The 13,987-nt window shown below is 56.8% G+C and overlaps 1 protein-coding gene across 1 annotated transcript; it reads left to right on the forward strand.

Annotated features, from left to right (window-relative positions):
* The first annotated feature begins 206 nt into the window (after positions 1-206).
* On the forward strand, positions 207-872 carry RNF222 (ring finger protein 222). The gene has a single exon (XM_027666491.1). The coding sequence runs from the start codon at positions 207-209 to the stop codon at positions 870-872; it is 666 nt and encodes a 221-aa protein (XP_027522292.1).
* Positions 873-13,987: the final 13,115 nt, after the last annotated feature.

Raw genomic sequence — 13,987 nt, forward strand, 5'->3', positions numbered from 1 at the left:
GCAGTGGGCACAGCCCCAAGGCTGCCAGAGCCCCAGGAGGGTTTGGCTGATCCTCTGGGGCACAGGGGGTGACTCTTGGGGATGGGCTTGTGCAGGGTCAGGAGTTGGACTGGATGATCCTTGTGGGTCCCTTCCAACTCAGCATATCCTGTCATTTTGTGCCTCTCCCTCACAGCTGGGGAGCTCCCGTGGCCGCTGGAACCGGGATGTCTGAGACCTCCTCCAGCAAGGAGAGTCCCCCACCCGAGTGCCCCGTGTGCTACGAGAAATTCCAGCCCCTGGAGGCCGCGCACCGGCGGCTCAGCTGCGGCCACACCTTCTGCCACGACTGCCTGGTGAAGTGCCTGCTCTCGGCCAAGCTGGACGGGCACGTCCAGAGCAGCATCATCTGCCCCGTGTGCCGCTACGTCACCTTCCTCAGCAAGAAGAAGGCTCTGTGGCCCCCCGGGGCGGGCACCAATCCCCGGGCACTGGAGATGCCTCTGTCACCGTCCTCCTTGTCCCATCTCACCAAAGCAGAGGCCAGCAACACCCTGGTGGTGCCCAGTCACTTCGTGATGCCGGTGCAGAGCTTTGCCCGGTGCTGCAGCGCAGGGACAAACCCCGCGGACCCGCCGGGGCTGCCGGCGGCGCTGGCACGGGAAGCCCACATCTTTGTCATCAGCGACCACGGGATGCCTCTGGTGGACACGGACTGCAGCTCCCTGGGGAGGAGGAGCAGGGCAGACACGGGCAGCTTGGTGTCATCCAGCTCAGCCCTGGGGGTGAAGTGCTGCCAGTCCCCCATGGCCCTCGCTGTCCTCCTCATCCTCACCGTGGCCATGCTGGCGGCTGTGCTCCCCTGGCTGCTGCTGGTCAGGAGGGACTTGTAGCAGAGATGGGATCTGCTTGGATGCCTGAGTGGTGTCACTGATGCTGGGACGGAGCCAGGAACCTCTCAGAAGATTCCTGGAAAAAGCCCGGAAGCAGCTCCAGGTGAAGCTCTCTCAATGGACAGGGACTGAATGGACTTTCAGATCTTCCTGCAAATCTCCAGGTGTCACTGCTGGCATTTGCTGCCTCTTTTGGTTAAAATCTGGCAGGTCAAACCCTGCTAGTGGGTTCCTCCAGTGTCTCAGTGGAGGGGATCCTCCTTCACCATGTGACAGAGTGTGCAGGGGTGAAGAGCTGCTCCCTCCCCTCCCTCCCAGCTCCTGGTGGGCTGTGATTGTGGCACCCAGGTACCCAGAGCCCCAGGAGAGCCAAGGGCTCTGTGTGTAGGAGGATCAGGGCTGCTGATAGGGCTGCTGGAGTTGCCCAGGCTCCCAGGCTGTTGAGGCCATCAGGGTACGTGGTACAGCCAGCCTGGAGCAGGAACTCATGGCTTTCCATCCTAGAGATGGATAAATCAGAGCTTCCAGCTACCAGGCACAGGGACACTGAAATCAGAGCATGGAGAGAGTGATCCTGGCCTCTGTGAGCTCCCCTTCCTCTCTGCCAGCCAATGCTCCCCTCCCTGCTGTGCCGTGGGGTGGGAAGGGATGACAGCTCATCCCCCAGGCAGTCCCAGCCTTGCCCTCCCTCAGCTCCCTCTGAGCTCCTCAGGATCATGGCCATCCTCCCAGTGTCACAGGATCCCTCCTGCCCTGGGGGTCCAGGGACAGGTGCTGGGGTGTGGGGTAGGGGCCGAACCACAGTTCTGGACTGTATAAGGGGGCAGACTTGGGAACCCACCCTGTTCTTGCTGGAGCCCTGTTCCTTGGTAGAGTGACATTCTCTTGTCCCTAAATCCCATTCCCAAGGGTTCACACCCTCGGTGCTCATTTGCACCTGTGCCAAACAGGTCAGACATCCCTCAGCCCTCCCCTCCTGGCTTTACCCTCTTTGGGACTGGCCCCAGCTGAAAGAGTCTCATCCCCTCATCACCTTCATCCTCCTGACCCAGTCCCTGCTCCCGGGGGTGCTGCTCTTGCCCTGTCATCCAGGAATGTGTCCCCAGGGCTGTGGCACTTTCATGGGCACCCCACCATGGGCAGGTGGGAGGTGACAGTGGGCTGGAGGGCTGGCACGGGGTTTCCTTGCTCCCAAGGAGAGGTTCTCGTTCAGGGTGGGACAAACAGTGTCACCAGCTTTGGGACCAGCCAGAACACTTCAGGGCAACAAATAAGAACCACTTGGGGTTGGAAAGGGGGAAGCAGTTTGGGGTAGAGGAGCTGATGGTGTCCCACCCCATCCTCTGGGGTTCCAGGAAGGGCACCCTGCCCTGATGTGCTGCTGATGGGTGGCTCCTCCCTGGGGTCTTCCTGCACTCCCTCCCACCCCGTGCCTCCGTTTCCCCACCCACTCCCGGGGTGCAGTGACCCTGCACTGGGGAAAAGTGCTTGAGACACCACACTGGAATGGAAACCCTGTTTCATAAGAAATGGTGACCTGACAGTGACGTGTCCCTGCCTCATTATTTAATAATAAACCCTGTTATTAGTGTGTCTGGGGAATTAGTGCAGGTGCCAGGGCACCAGCCCCTTGCAGACCTGCTGGGAGGGGGGTGAGGGACCCTCGGGGTGGCTGCAGCCCTGGAGATGTTTGGGCAAGGCAGTGGGGACAGGGAAGAGCTTCAGCAGCAGCACTGGGATGGGATGGGATGGGATGGGATGGGATGGGGTTGTCTTGTGCTATGCTGGGGTCATGCACAGGATGGGGGTGGAACCAAGGGTGGTGGTGGAGGGGTACCAGCCATGGATCTGGAGGCCTGGGGTGGGGGCTCAGGGGCATCACCCCCTTCAGAGGCACAGAGGGTGTATTCCACAGGGTGGCACTGCTTGGCCAGGGATGGCTGTCAGGGCTGTCAGGGGGAGCCAGTCCCTGCCTTGGCTGGACCGGGCAGCAGGAGGTTGGAGACACCCGGGGAATGCTGTGCTGGGCATCCACTCGCTGTTCCAGGGCTTGCATCTCCTGTGCCACGGGCATGACCCAGGCCTGTTCCCAGGGGCATCTGTCACAGCTGGTGCCTAGGGCCAGCTATTGCCCACAGTACCCATGTCCTCACCAGCCCCACCACAGCTCATGGTCGGTGCTCCCAGAGGTGTCTGTCATTTTAGGTTGGAATCTGCTGCATCTGGGAAAGATGCTCCCAGACCGTCCCTGTGCAGATGGAAAAGCTGCCATCATCCCTGTGATTGCTATTAAAGCTACTGGCCAGAGCCAGGCCTTTTCTGCTAAAGGTCCCTGGGGATACGTTTGGATCCCCAGTAAACTGCAGCCCCCAGATACTCTACAGCTCATCCTTTCACCAGGCCTGTGTCCATGAGAGGATATTGGGGCCATTTCCAGCTCAGTCCTGAGGTGGATGTGGTTTGTCATGGTGACCAGTCCTCAGTGATGTGGTTTGTCATGGTGACCTGATGTCCCGAGGATAACTTATGCCTGCAGCACTGAGACATGGATTTCATGGAGTAACAGACTATTTTGGGTTGGAAGGCACCTAAAAACTCATCATATCCCACCCCCTGCCATGGGCAGGGACACCTTCCACTAGCCCAGGTTGCTCCAAGCCCCATCCAACCTGGCCTTGGACACTTCCAGGGATGGGGCAGCCACAGCTTCTCCGGGCAACCTGTGCCAGGGCCTCCCCACCCTCACAGGGAAGAACTTTTTTCCCAATATCCCATCTAACCCTGCCCTCTCGCAGTGGGAAGCCATTCCCTTGTCTTGTCACTCCAGGCCCTTGCAAATATTCCCTCTCCATCTTTCTTGTAGGGTCCTTTCAGGCCCTGGAAAGCCACAATCAGGTCACCCCAAAGCTTCTCTCCTCCAGGTTGAACGATCCCAGCTCTCCCATCCTTTCCTCCCAGCAGAGCTGCTCCAGCCCTCTGATCCTCTTGGTGCCTCCTCTGGGCTCTCTCCAGCAGCTCCATGTCCTCCCTGTGCTGTTCCCCAGGGCTGGAGCAGCTCTGCAGGGGGACCTCACCTGAGGGGCAGAGGAGCAGAATCCCCCCCTGCCCTCTGCCCATGCTGTGGGATCAGCCCAGGGCATGGGGGGTTCTGGGCTGGGCCATGTCCAACCTGTCCCCCACCAGCACCCCCAGGTCCTTTGATAAAGTTCTCTGCAAATGTCCCCCCTGTGCATCCCCCATGGCAGAGGCACCCACAGAGGCTGTGCTCCACCCTGGGCCCTGCTGGTCCCTCAGAAATTCCAGCATGGAGCTGTGGGCAGCTGGTCACTCACATATGACTGGAAAAGGGGTCAGGATGTGGTTTTATACTGTGGTTTTATAAACATGACAATCTGGAGGAAATTCCTGTCACCTGTTGCAGGTTTTGGGAGGTTGCTGAGGGAGTCTTAGGCCCAAGCAGAGCCTTCTGAGGATCTTCTCCCATGAGAAAGAGGGGTACAGATCCTTCCCATCAATGTGTCCTCTCCCTCCTGAGAGAGAAACCTGCATTCTTGTAGCCTCTACAGGAACAGGAGTCACCACCACGGTCACAAGGGTTTTATAGTCTCCTTTGAGGAGAGGGCACCAAACCCACCCCAGGGCTGAGCTCAAGGATTCCCTCATGGAGCACCAGCTGGAGCTGGAAGAACAGTCGGGTGGTGACTGTGTGGGATGAACAGATGGATGGATGGATGGATGGATGGATGAAGAGTCAGGTCAGAAGGGCTGTTAGATGCAGGTGCCTCTGCAAGGATGAAAGGCTGTGAGGTGAATGGATGGATGGGAGGGACACCACAGCTCTCCATGTGGGATGGCCAGTGGATAATGTGGGCATGGGGATGATCCACAGGATTACTCAAGGTAACCTAAGCCTTGATGTGACCCTCATGAACTCCCTCTTTGGTCTTGTGGCACCTTGAGCTGTGCAAACACCAGGGTTATGTTTCCAATTGCAGGAATTTGGTTCTGGGATGTCCACCTGGACAGGAAAGGGTGACAGGAAACCCTGGACAGTGTTGCAAAGGGACAGAACCCAACCAGCTGAGAGCCTGGCAAGTGTTTCTGCTGCAGCATTTAACAGCTTCTCCTGCAAAGTGTCCTACCAGTAGCTTTGCCAGTCCTGAGTCATCTTCCACCACTGTCCCCCCCCATCCATGGCATCCTGCTCTGCACAGGAGCTGTCCTGCAGCACCTGTGGTTCCAGGGGATGCATTCCCAAGCATCCTCTGTCACCTCCTTCCCTTCCTCTGCCTGAAGAGCTGGGCTGGGCTGTGTGCAGGCCATGCCATGCTCCAGCTACGCCTGCTGGTCCCTCTTCTCCCCATACCAGCTGATCCCAGCTGGGCTGTCCTCCCTCCAGCACAGACAGGACTCCTGGCACATCCCAGCATGTGCCATTTCCCTGCCTGGAGAGCACACCCTGCCCTTCCCACACTGACAGACCTTTGCCTGATGACAGCAGGGCTCTAACCCCCAGTAATGGCTGCATAATGCATCATTAGCAGGAGAAGGTGGCATTTTTATGGCATGGAGATGGGAGAAGTGGGAATTCTGCAGGGCCCAGGAGTGCTTACTGGCCAGAGCTCGGCAGCAGGATCCATTAGGAAGCAGCCTCAGAGAGCCCCAGCGCCATCAGCAGAGATCTCTCCATGAATAATTGAGGAAGAGGCTCCTCCAAGCTCCCTGCCCTCCCCTCACCCACCCTGGAGAGCCGGGGGCAGTGTGGGGCTGGCTGGCCCAGGGTGGGACACAGGCAGGAGGTGACACTGCCCCGGCTGGATGTCCCCTGCTGGCTCCCTCTCCAGCACATGGCAGCCACCCTTTCACACTGGGGACATCCCACCCTCTGCAGTGCCCACCCCTTCTCCTCCTCCACCATGGGGGGCTGGAGTCTCCTCCACCCTCGGTGCCCAGTGCCCAGCAGGGCCGTGGGGGAGGAGGTGCCAGGGAACCCTCTCCCCTGTGCCAACACACAGGGCACGCTGCTGAGCTGGGCTCTTCTGGGGCTTTGCAGGAGAGGGAGACTTTCTGAGCCTACAAGGAGAGCAGAGGTCTGGCAGTGCCTGAGGGGCTCAGCCAGTGCCCCCTGTGAGATCAGTGCCCAGGGTAGGGGTGGCTTATTGGGATGAGATCCCCACACCCTCAGCTGAGGGATCCTGGGGACAGGAGTGGGGCTGGAGCTATCCCTTGGTGAGAGGCTGGTTTCACTCCCCTGTTGGCAGCACAGCCCAACAGAGCTGTGGTGCAGACCCTGCCTTTCTGGGCATTGCCTGGCATCAGCAGCCTGGCACACATCCTGCTCAGCTGCCTGGGAAGGTTTTACACTTCCCTGCATCATTCTTACAGATCCTTTTTGTCAAAAACTCAGTGATCCACCAAGAAAATACCCCTGGAATACTATCAAAGGTTTGCACTCTCCTTCCAGTAATGGCTGGCAAAGACCAGCAAGTGCATTTTCTGGGAAGAACAGGTTTTGCCTTAAATGATGTCCCATTTTGCAGCAGCAAACTGAGCTGGTGTAGTGGGTTTCTGTGGCTGGGTTTTGGTAGCGGGGGGGGGACTACAGGGGTGGCTTCTCTTAGAAGCTGCCAGAAGCTTCCCCTGTCCTGTGGAGCCAATTCCAGCTGCTCCAGGATGGAATTCCTGCCACCGGCCAAGGCTGAGCCAACTAGGAGTGACAGTAACACCTCTGGGATAATGTATTTAGGAACAGAAGGTTGTTGCGCAGAAAGAACTCCAGCCAGGGAAGAGTGGAGTGAGAACATGGGAACAGCAATGCAGACCCCAAGGGCAGTGCAGAAGGAGGGGCAGGAGGTGCTCAAGGCACCGGAGCTGTGCCCCTGTGGCCTGTGGTGCAGAGCAGGGTGGGGCAGCTGTGTCCCTGTGCCCGTGGGGGAGCATCGAGGTGCAGAAACCCCCCTGCAGCCCATGGAGGAGCCCATGCTGGAGCAGGTGGATGCAGGAAGGCAACTGTGACTCCGTGGAAGGCCCAGGATAGGGCAGGGTCCTGCTGGAGACCTGCAGGCTATGGAGAGGGAAGCCCAGGCTGGAGCAGGTTTTTCCCGGGTAGGACTTGTGGCCCCTGTGGGGGACCCACACCAGTACAGCTCATCTGTCAAGGACTGACCCCATGGAGGAGTGACCCACGGGACAGCAGGTTGGGAAGAACTGCTGCCTGAAGGATGGACTCACCCTGGAGAGGTCCATCAAGGACTGTCTCCTGTGGGAGAGGCCCCACGGGAGCAGGGGAAGGACTCCAACTCCTCTCCCCGAGCAGCGGCAGAAACAACAACTGACTGTAACCCCCATTCCCCATCGCCCTGCACTGCTGGGGGAGGAGGAGGGAGAACATGGAAGGAAGGAGGGGTGGGGGGAAGGTGTTTTTAAGACTGTTTTATTTCTCACTCTTTGGCTTTTATCCTTTTAGTAATAAATTTAAGTACTGGCCCCACTTTGAGTCTGTTTTGCCCGTGAAGGTGATCAGTCACTGACCTCTCCTAGCTGCTATCTCAACTCATGAATCCTTAGCTGGTTTTTTTTTTCTCTCTCCTCTGTCCAATTGCAGAGGGAGAGTGAGAGAGTGGCTTTAGAGGGTACCAGGCATCCGGCTGGGGTCAACCCACTACAGCTGGGAAAACCATTTTCCTTGTCTTCAGTGTGATTTATCTGCTGGCTGATGGTGAGTGCTCCCCATGGTCACCTGGGGCAGCCCTGTGCCTGCCCAGCCCTGTGCCTGCCCAGCCCTGTGCCTGCCCAGCCCCGGGTGCAGGCAGGGAGCAGTGGGGTGGGGGTGCCCCGGGTGCTGGGGGGCCAGTCCTGGGCACCAACGCCCTGTGCATGGTCAGAGTCTTTCCTGCAGCCAAGCTGAAGCCAAGAAGGGTTTGGAATCCACCACGAAATGCCCGAGGGTGGGAGTCAGGGGTTTAGTGGGAAGCTGCATGCTGAGAAATGTTACTGTGGGATTGGAAAACCTGGGATTATTTTACTTAACTGTAAAGTGTGAAGCCTCCTAACAAACTCCTCTTGCCACATTAGATCCCTCTGGGATCAGAGCTGCCAGCCCCTGATACAATCCAAGATTGTTGTGATATCATGGATTTCCTGGGATCCCTGTGGGAGCATCTCCTTGGGGGAAGCTGAGGACTGTGACTCCTGGAGTCAGATGTCACCCCCAGCCAGACCTGAACACTGCCTGGTGTGGAAGGGTTTCATCCCAAGGTTTTCATTCCCTGTAGACTGGTTGTACTGGTGGAGAACAGCCATGGAGCTCTACTGGGCATCAGTCACAGCAGGCAGGAATTAGCTGGTGGTCACTCAGGGAAGGCAGTAGCCACGAGGTCCAGCTGGACAGCAGAGCCACCCAGATGTCACTGGTGTCCTCCTGGCTTGGCTCTGGAGCAGCAGCCAGCCCTGGGATGCACAGGGATTCACAGGGATGAGCAGGGATGTAGAGGGTACTCTGGAGCAGTAGTCAGACCCAGGATGCACAGGGGTGCACGGGGATGAGCAGGGATGTGCAAGGATGATGGTCCTCTGGAGTAGCGAGCAGCCCTGGGATGCACAGGGATGCAGAGGGATGGTGGTGCTCTGGAGCAGCAGCCAGCCCCAAGGTGCCCAGGGATGCCCAGGGATGTACAGGGATGTACAGGGTTCCCTGGAGCAGCAGTCAGCCCCAGGATGAACAGGGATGTACCAAGAGACCTCCAGCCTCCTGCTGCTGATGCCCACTAACCCATCCCTGGCTGGGCAAACCTTCATCCTGGGGATGTGTTGGACAGGCCCCTCCTGCCACCCTCTGGCAATGGGGGACAAACACAGGAGCTCCTGCTGCTGTGGACCCTGGAACCCTTGTCTCCAGGATTCCAGCATGGGGTTGCACTTCCCACCGGGCTGATTCCCCCACCTGGTGTGGGACTGGTGATGTCCCTGCTGCTGGACTGGGCCTTGGCTCACTGGAGGAGCAGGAGGATGGAGCAGGCACTGGGATATTGGGACTGTGCTGTGCCTGCAGGTGCCACACACGACCAGTGATAGCAACTGAACTGCAGGAGCACTGGATGGGGACAGAAAAGGCAGCAAGTGCCTGGTCCCAAGGAGTGTAAGGAGATGATTTGAGGGTAAAGTCAATGCTGGCTCAGCGTTCAGAGAGTGGGGGAGCTGCTCATCTTGCTGCACCCCAGCTCATCCATCAGCCCCAGGCACCTCCACGGCTGGGAAGGGTTAAACCCCAGTTCAGAGCCCACTCCCTCCAGCTCAGCAACTGTACTGGAACCAGCTGGAACCAGGGACTGCCTCCAGGACCAGGCATCCCACTCCTCCAGCCTGGGCAGGGTGGATGCAGACAAGGATCTCTGCAGAAGGGTTCGTGCAGTCTGGGAGAACCAGTTACTCCAGGATGTACAAATCCTGCTTGTTCCCCCCATCTCCATCCTCTGGGTACAAGGTGCAGGAGGAGTTTTTGGTCTCTGTCAGGTCAAGGAGTGCTGGTCCCTCTCCACCCCCCCCCCCCGAGCCAGGCTGGCTCTGTCCCTGGGTGAAGTGCAAAGATGGCCCTGTGAGCAGTGGGGGCAGTTCAGAAGTCCCCCAGACCCTTTGCTTGACACAATTCCTGGCTGCAGGATGTCTCCTGCCCTGTGGATGGATATGGGGCAGGAGGGATATGACTGGAAGGCTGCCCTGGGGAAGGCTGGCTCTTGCCCAGGGCAGAGGGTACTCATTTGCAGAGATAATACAGTTGCTGATCTCAGGGTTATGTTGTGATCTCCTGGTCCTGCTCCTGGAGTCCTGGGAATCTGCAAAAATCTCAGAGATCCTCTTAATATGGTTTTATCTTTGAAGGAAAAAGAATTCATTGATGTCCCACTGCTGCACTGGCTGCAAATGCAGAAAAGCCAACAGCACCTTTAGAATTTTAAGAATTTTAAAGATTCTTTTTTAAAAGCTTACTTGCACCGTGGAGGAGCTTTCCCACATTGCCAGAGAGGGGTTAATGATGCTCATGTTTCCCACTGATGTTCTGACTGATTTATCCCACACATTGCCCAGATCCCTTGTGTAAGAGCTACTCCTTCCCAGAGTTACTGCAACCAGAGGTTCCTGCTTCACCCCACCACCTCCTGACAGGAGACAACCAGCTTTGGAAAAGGAAGGCAGAAACTTTATTGGGACAGTCCCAGACTTGACACCAAACTGATTCTCCCAGGACAGAACAGAACAGTGCAAACACCCTGGCATAGGCTCTGCTCTGCTCTGCACCCTCAGCCTTGTGCTTGCTCAATGTGCTTGGTGGCACCCCTGAGTGTGACAACTCTGATGGATATTCTGGGGAACTGGGAGGTGGTCCCTGTCCTTCCTGGGATGGGATTAGGGCACAAATATGCCTGGGTTTCAAACTGGAGTTATTTTAGGGCTGTGGGACCTGCACAGCACAGCTGTGGGGTCGAGCAGGGAGCCTTCCTCCCAGCATGGGAGGGTAGGATGGTTAGATGGCTACAGGGGACACCAGCCTTCTCCTCATGGCAGGGACTGTGGTCCAACCCTGCCACCAGCCTCATGTCCTTGGAACCAGAGACAGAGAAGTCATTTCCTCCCCAAACAGGAGTTCCCACGCTGAACAACCCTCCCACAAACCCCACTGCCCAAATGCCAACATCAAGGACAGCAAGGACACCGAGGGCCTGAGGCCACCCATGAAGTCTCCCATGGCCCACGCTGAGGTCTGGGCAGTAGGGAAGGGGGGTGTCCCCAGCTCACCCCTCCCTCTGGAGCCCCTGGGGTGTTTTCTCTGCCCATGACATGGCTGGTGGAGCTGATGGCATGGACTGAATGCAAAAGAATGTGCTCTCTGGGCCCAAACCACATCTCCAGCACCACAGGACAGTTTGAGGAGGTCTTTCTGATGTGGTGGGGAGATCTCTCCTTCATCAGGTCAATGCAGCCCCATATGGAGCCTGACAGAGAAGTCCCTGAGGGCCAGTGCTGTCCTGTCAGCTGGTCTGCAGAGAGAACTGAGGGCAGCAGCAAAACTTATCACAAATGCAGGTTGTCCAGGACAGGAAATCACACAGAAATAAATTTTAGTGAAGTTTTAAATAGCTGAGAAGAGGTATCTGTGAAGGAAAGTGCTGAACAACCTATTTGATAGGTTGTTATATATTTGATAGGTGCTATATATGTTTCCATCCTACACAAGTGTCTTCATGTTCAGCATCAGGAACACAGGAGAATGGAGACATGGGAGACCAAGAGGTCTCCTCTCACCTGAGATTTGTATTTTGAGTCAGTCAGGAAGTTTATTCCCTCGTGGAGCCACCAGGGTTCGGCAGCTGAATCACTAATCCTTTCCTGGCCTTTGCAGCTCTTTGAACCAAGGTCTTCTGAGTATTTCATAAAGACCCTCTTACAAAGTTCCTGGGACCTTGGTGAGATTAGATAAAACATTCTCAAGACCTCCACCCAGGTTTTGCTCTGGATTTTGCTCAGGAAATCCTCTGTCCTGTCTGACTTTGTGGTCTCTCCCTTGAGTCCACCAATGTACAGAGTGGGTCCCCAGCCAGGGGACTCAGCTCCACCTGGGGCAGTCCCTCCCATTGAACCAGATCTCCCATCCCTCGGGTGAGGTCTGCAGAGCTGCTCCAGGCTGCCAGCTGGACCCTGTGGATCTGTGGCCTGTGGTCAGGACAGTGGGCAGAGGCTCCTCTGCCACCAGGGAGCTTGTGCTGTGCCTTCTGAGAGAGCAACAGTGGGCAGGAGGTGAGATCAAGGTGCTTGGAGAGGATGCAAAAGGGGTCTTGATGCTTCAAAGGGTGTCTCCAGTGCCCAGAGCAGTGACAGGGTGCCCAGCAGGGCAGGGTGGCACAGCTCCTGCTGGGTTTTGCAGGGGTGGTTTTGCAAGGGCAGGACAACAGAGTTCCTGTGTGATGCTGCTCCTCTTCCTCTGCTCACTCCTCACATTCACACTCGTCCTTCCCTGCTTCCCTACAAACAGACAGGGAAAAAAGATGTGAACACTTTAAAAGACCCTGTTTGTAGCTTAGAAACTCAAGATCTCTTCAACAAAGGCATCTAAAATCATAGCAGTGGGACTGAGGGGACTGTTTCCCACAAGCCAGATCCCCCACAGAAGAACCAACCAATTTCTGGGTGCAAAGGGGATGTCCAGGACGTCCAGGATGTCCACATGTGCAGCCATCACCTTCTGAGCTGGACTCTGTGAGCTGCCCAGTGATATTCAGGACCAGCCCAGGTCAAGGTATGAGGAAGGCTGGTAACGTTTGGTCACAAAAGGAGGATTTTTTCCTCTCTGGAAGATTCAGGCACGTGAGCAAACACCAGATATTGCTGGGATTGATATTTCCTCCCCAGGTCCAAAGTGGGGGATGCCATGGCTACAAGGAGGGCTGAGAGAGAACTCCTGGATTGCACTCCTATGGCGTTTGGGGGTTGAAGAATCAGGGTAGGAAACACAGGAGGATGCTGGTTTTTGGGGAGTGGGATGACTTGGGAAGCACAGCCTGGTCAGGGGGTGGAGGGGCACTGCTGGTTGCCAGTGCCCAGCACACACAGGCTCTGTGCCACAGCCACTGGGCTATGCCATGCCCATGACTGGGAACACCCCCAGCAGCCTGGAGCAAACACACTGAGTACAAAACCACAAAAACTCGGTGGTGAAAGATAAGCCCTTGAGTCAATACCAGCCTGGGCTTGGGCCAGATCTGCCGGTGCTGAGGGACAGGGACTCGCTGGTGCCTCACTTACACCTATCCTGCCTCTCTGCCCCAGCCACTGGGGCTTGGGGACAGCAGGAGAAGGGAGGACTGATGTCCCTGGGATGGAAAGGACATTGGAGACCATCAGGGCTGGTGCTCTGAGGTGCTGGGGTGTGGGTGCTCACCATGGGAGAAGGTGGGACAGGGAGGCAAGAGAAATCCCATGGTCTCCCACCACAAGTGGGAGTCTTCCCCTCTGTTGCTGGGCCTGCCTGATTGCTCCAGTTGAAGTTGCAGTCACCATGTCCTGCCTGTGCCCACGGCCTTGCAGCTGCCCAGAGGAGGTGAAGGATGCTGAAGGCACCTTGCACACACACACACACACACACACACACACACACACAAACACACACACACATTTGGGTTTGATTTGTGCACCACAAGCTGGAGGATGGCCCTGCCTGGAGCCAGGTGAGCTGGGTGACTGTCACAGACCATGGAGGGGTCACAGAGGGGGAGATGTGCAAGCAGGAACATCCCACAGGGAATGCAGCATCCTGGGGTCTGCAGGACCCTGGCAGTGCAAGGGTTTGGTCTGAGCTGGTGTGTGATGGATGAACTGGAGGTCTCTGCTCCTCCATGGAATGGGGTGTGGGCTCACCAGTGACTTCCAGGAGGCCTGGGCACAGGGCTGACAGCTCTGTCCCTTGTGTGTGACCATCCCCCTCCACCCCTCACCATCCTGAAAATTTCCCTGGTGATGTGATGGATCATCCAATGGCTTTGCTCCCCAACAAGCTTCATCCAGGAGTGTCTGTCCCACCAGCCCAAGAGGCAGGAGGGACCAGTGGGGACAGGGACAGAGCATTTCCCGCTGGGTTCCCTGGGTGACACCAACGGCTCCCTGGATGTTGACCCTGACTGACACACCCAGACACTCACCCAGCAAGGGACAGACTCTGAATGGTGACAAAGCCCTCAGCCAAGCTTTACAGGCTGGACTGACAGGCTCAGCACCAGAAATTAAAAATACCAGAGCAAATAAAGGAGGGTGTTGGTTCCTGCTGCCCTTCCTCATATACAGCTGCAGTAACCAACTGATGCTTGGTGCAGGTTCTTATCCTGAGGCGCATCAAGGAAATTCTTGAAGGAGGTTGTCCCAAGGGCACAGGGGTGGAAAAGCACCCTGAGACCCTGAACTGAACTCCTGGCCTGGGCATCCTGGTGCATGAGGGCTGTGAAACCCCCTGCCCTACACTGCAGCTTCCACCCTCCTGGGACAGGCAAGAAAACTTCTTATCTGTCTCTTGTGGTCACTGGCAACACGACAGGAAATAAAGACAAATCAGTAAATAATAAAAAAGGATG

Source organism: Corapipo altera, unplaced genomic scaffold, assembly GCF_003945725.1.
Source record: "Corapipo altera isolate COAL_440 unplaced genomic scaffold, ASM394572v1 103, whole genome shotgun sequence".
Taxonomy (NCBI): domain Eukaryota; kingdom Metazoa; phylum Chordata; class Aves; order Passeriformes; family Pipridae; genus Corapipo; species Corapipo altera.

What these genes read in the sequence shown, in the direction of transcription:
- RNF222 (XM_027666491.1), top strand. Translation starts at nt 207, where the DNA reads ATGTCTGAGACCTCCTCCAGCAAGGAGAGTCCCCCACCCGAGTGCCCC.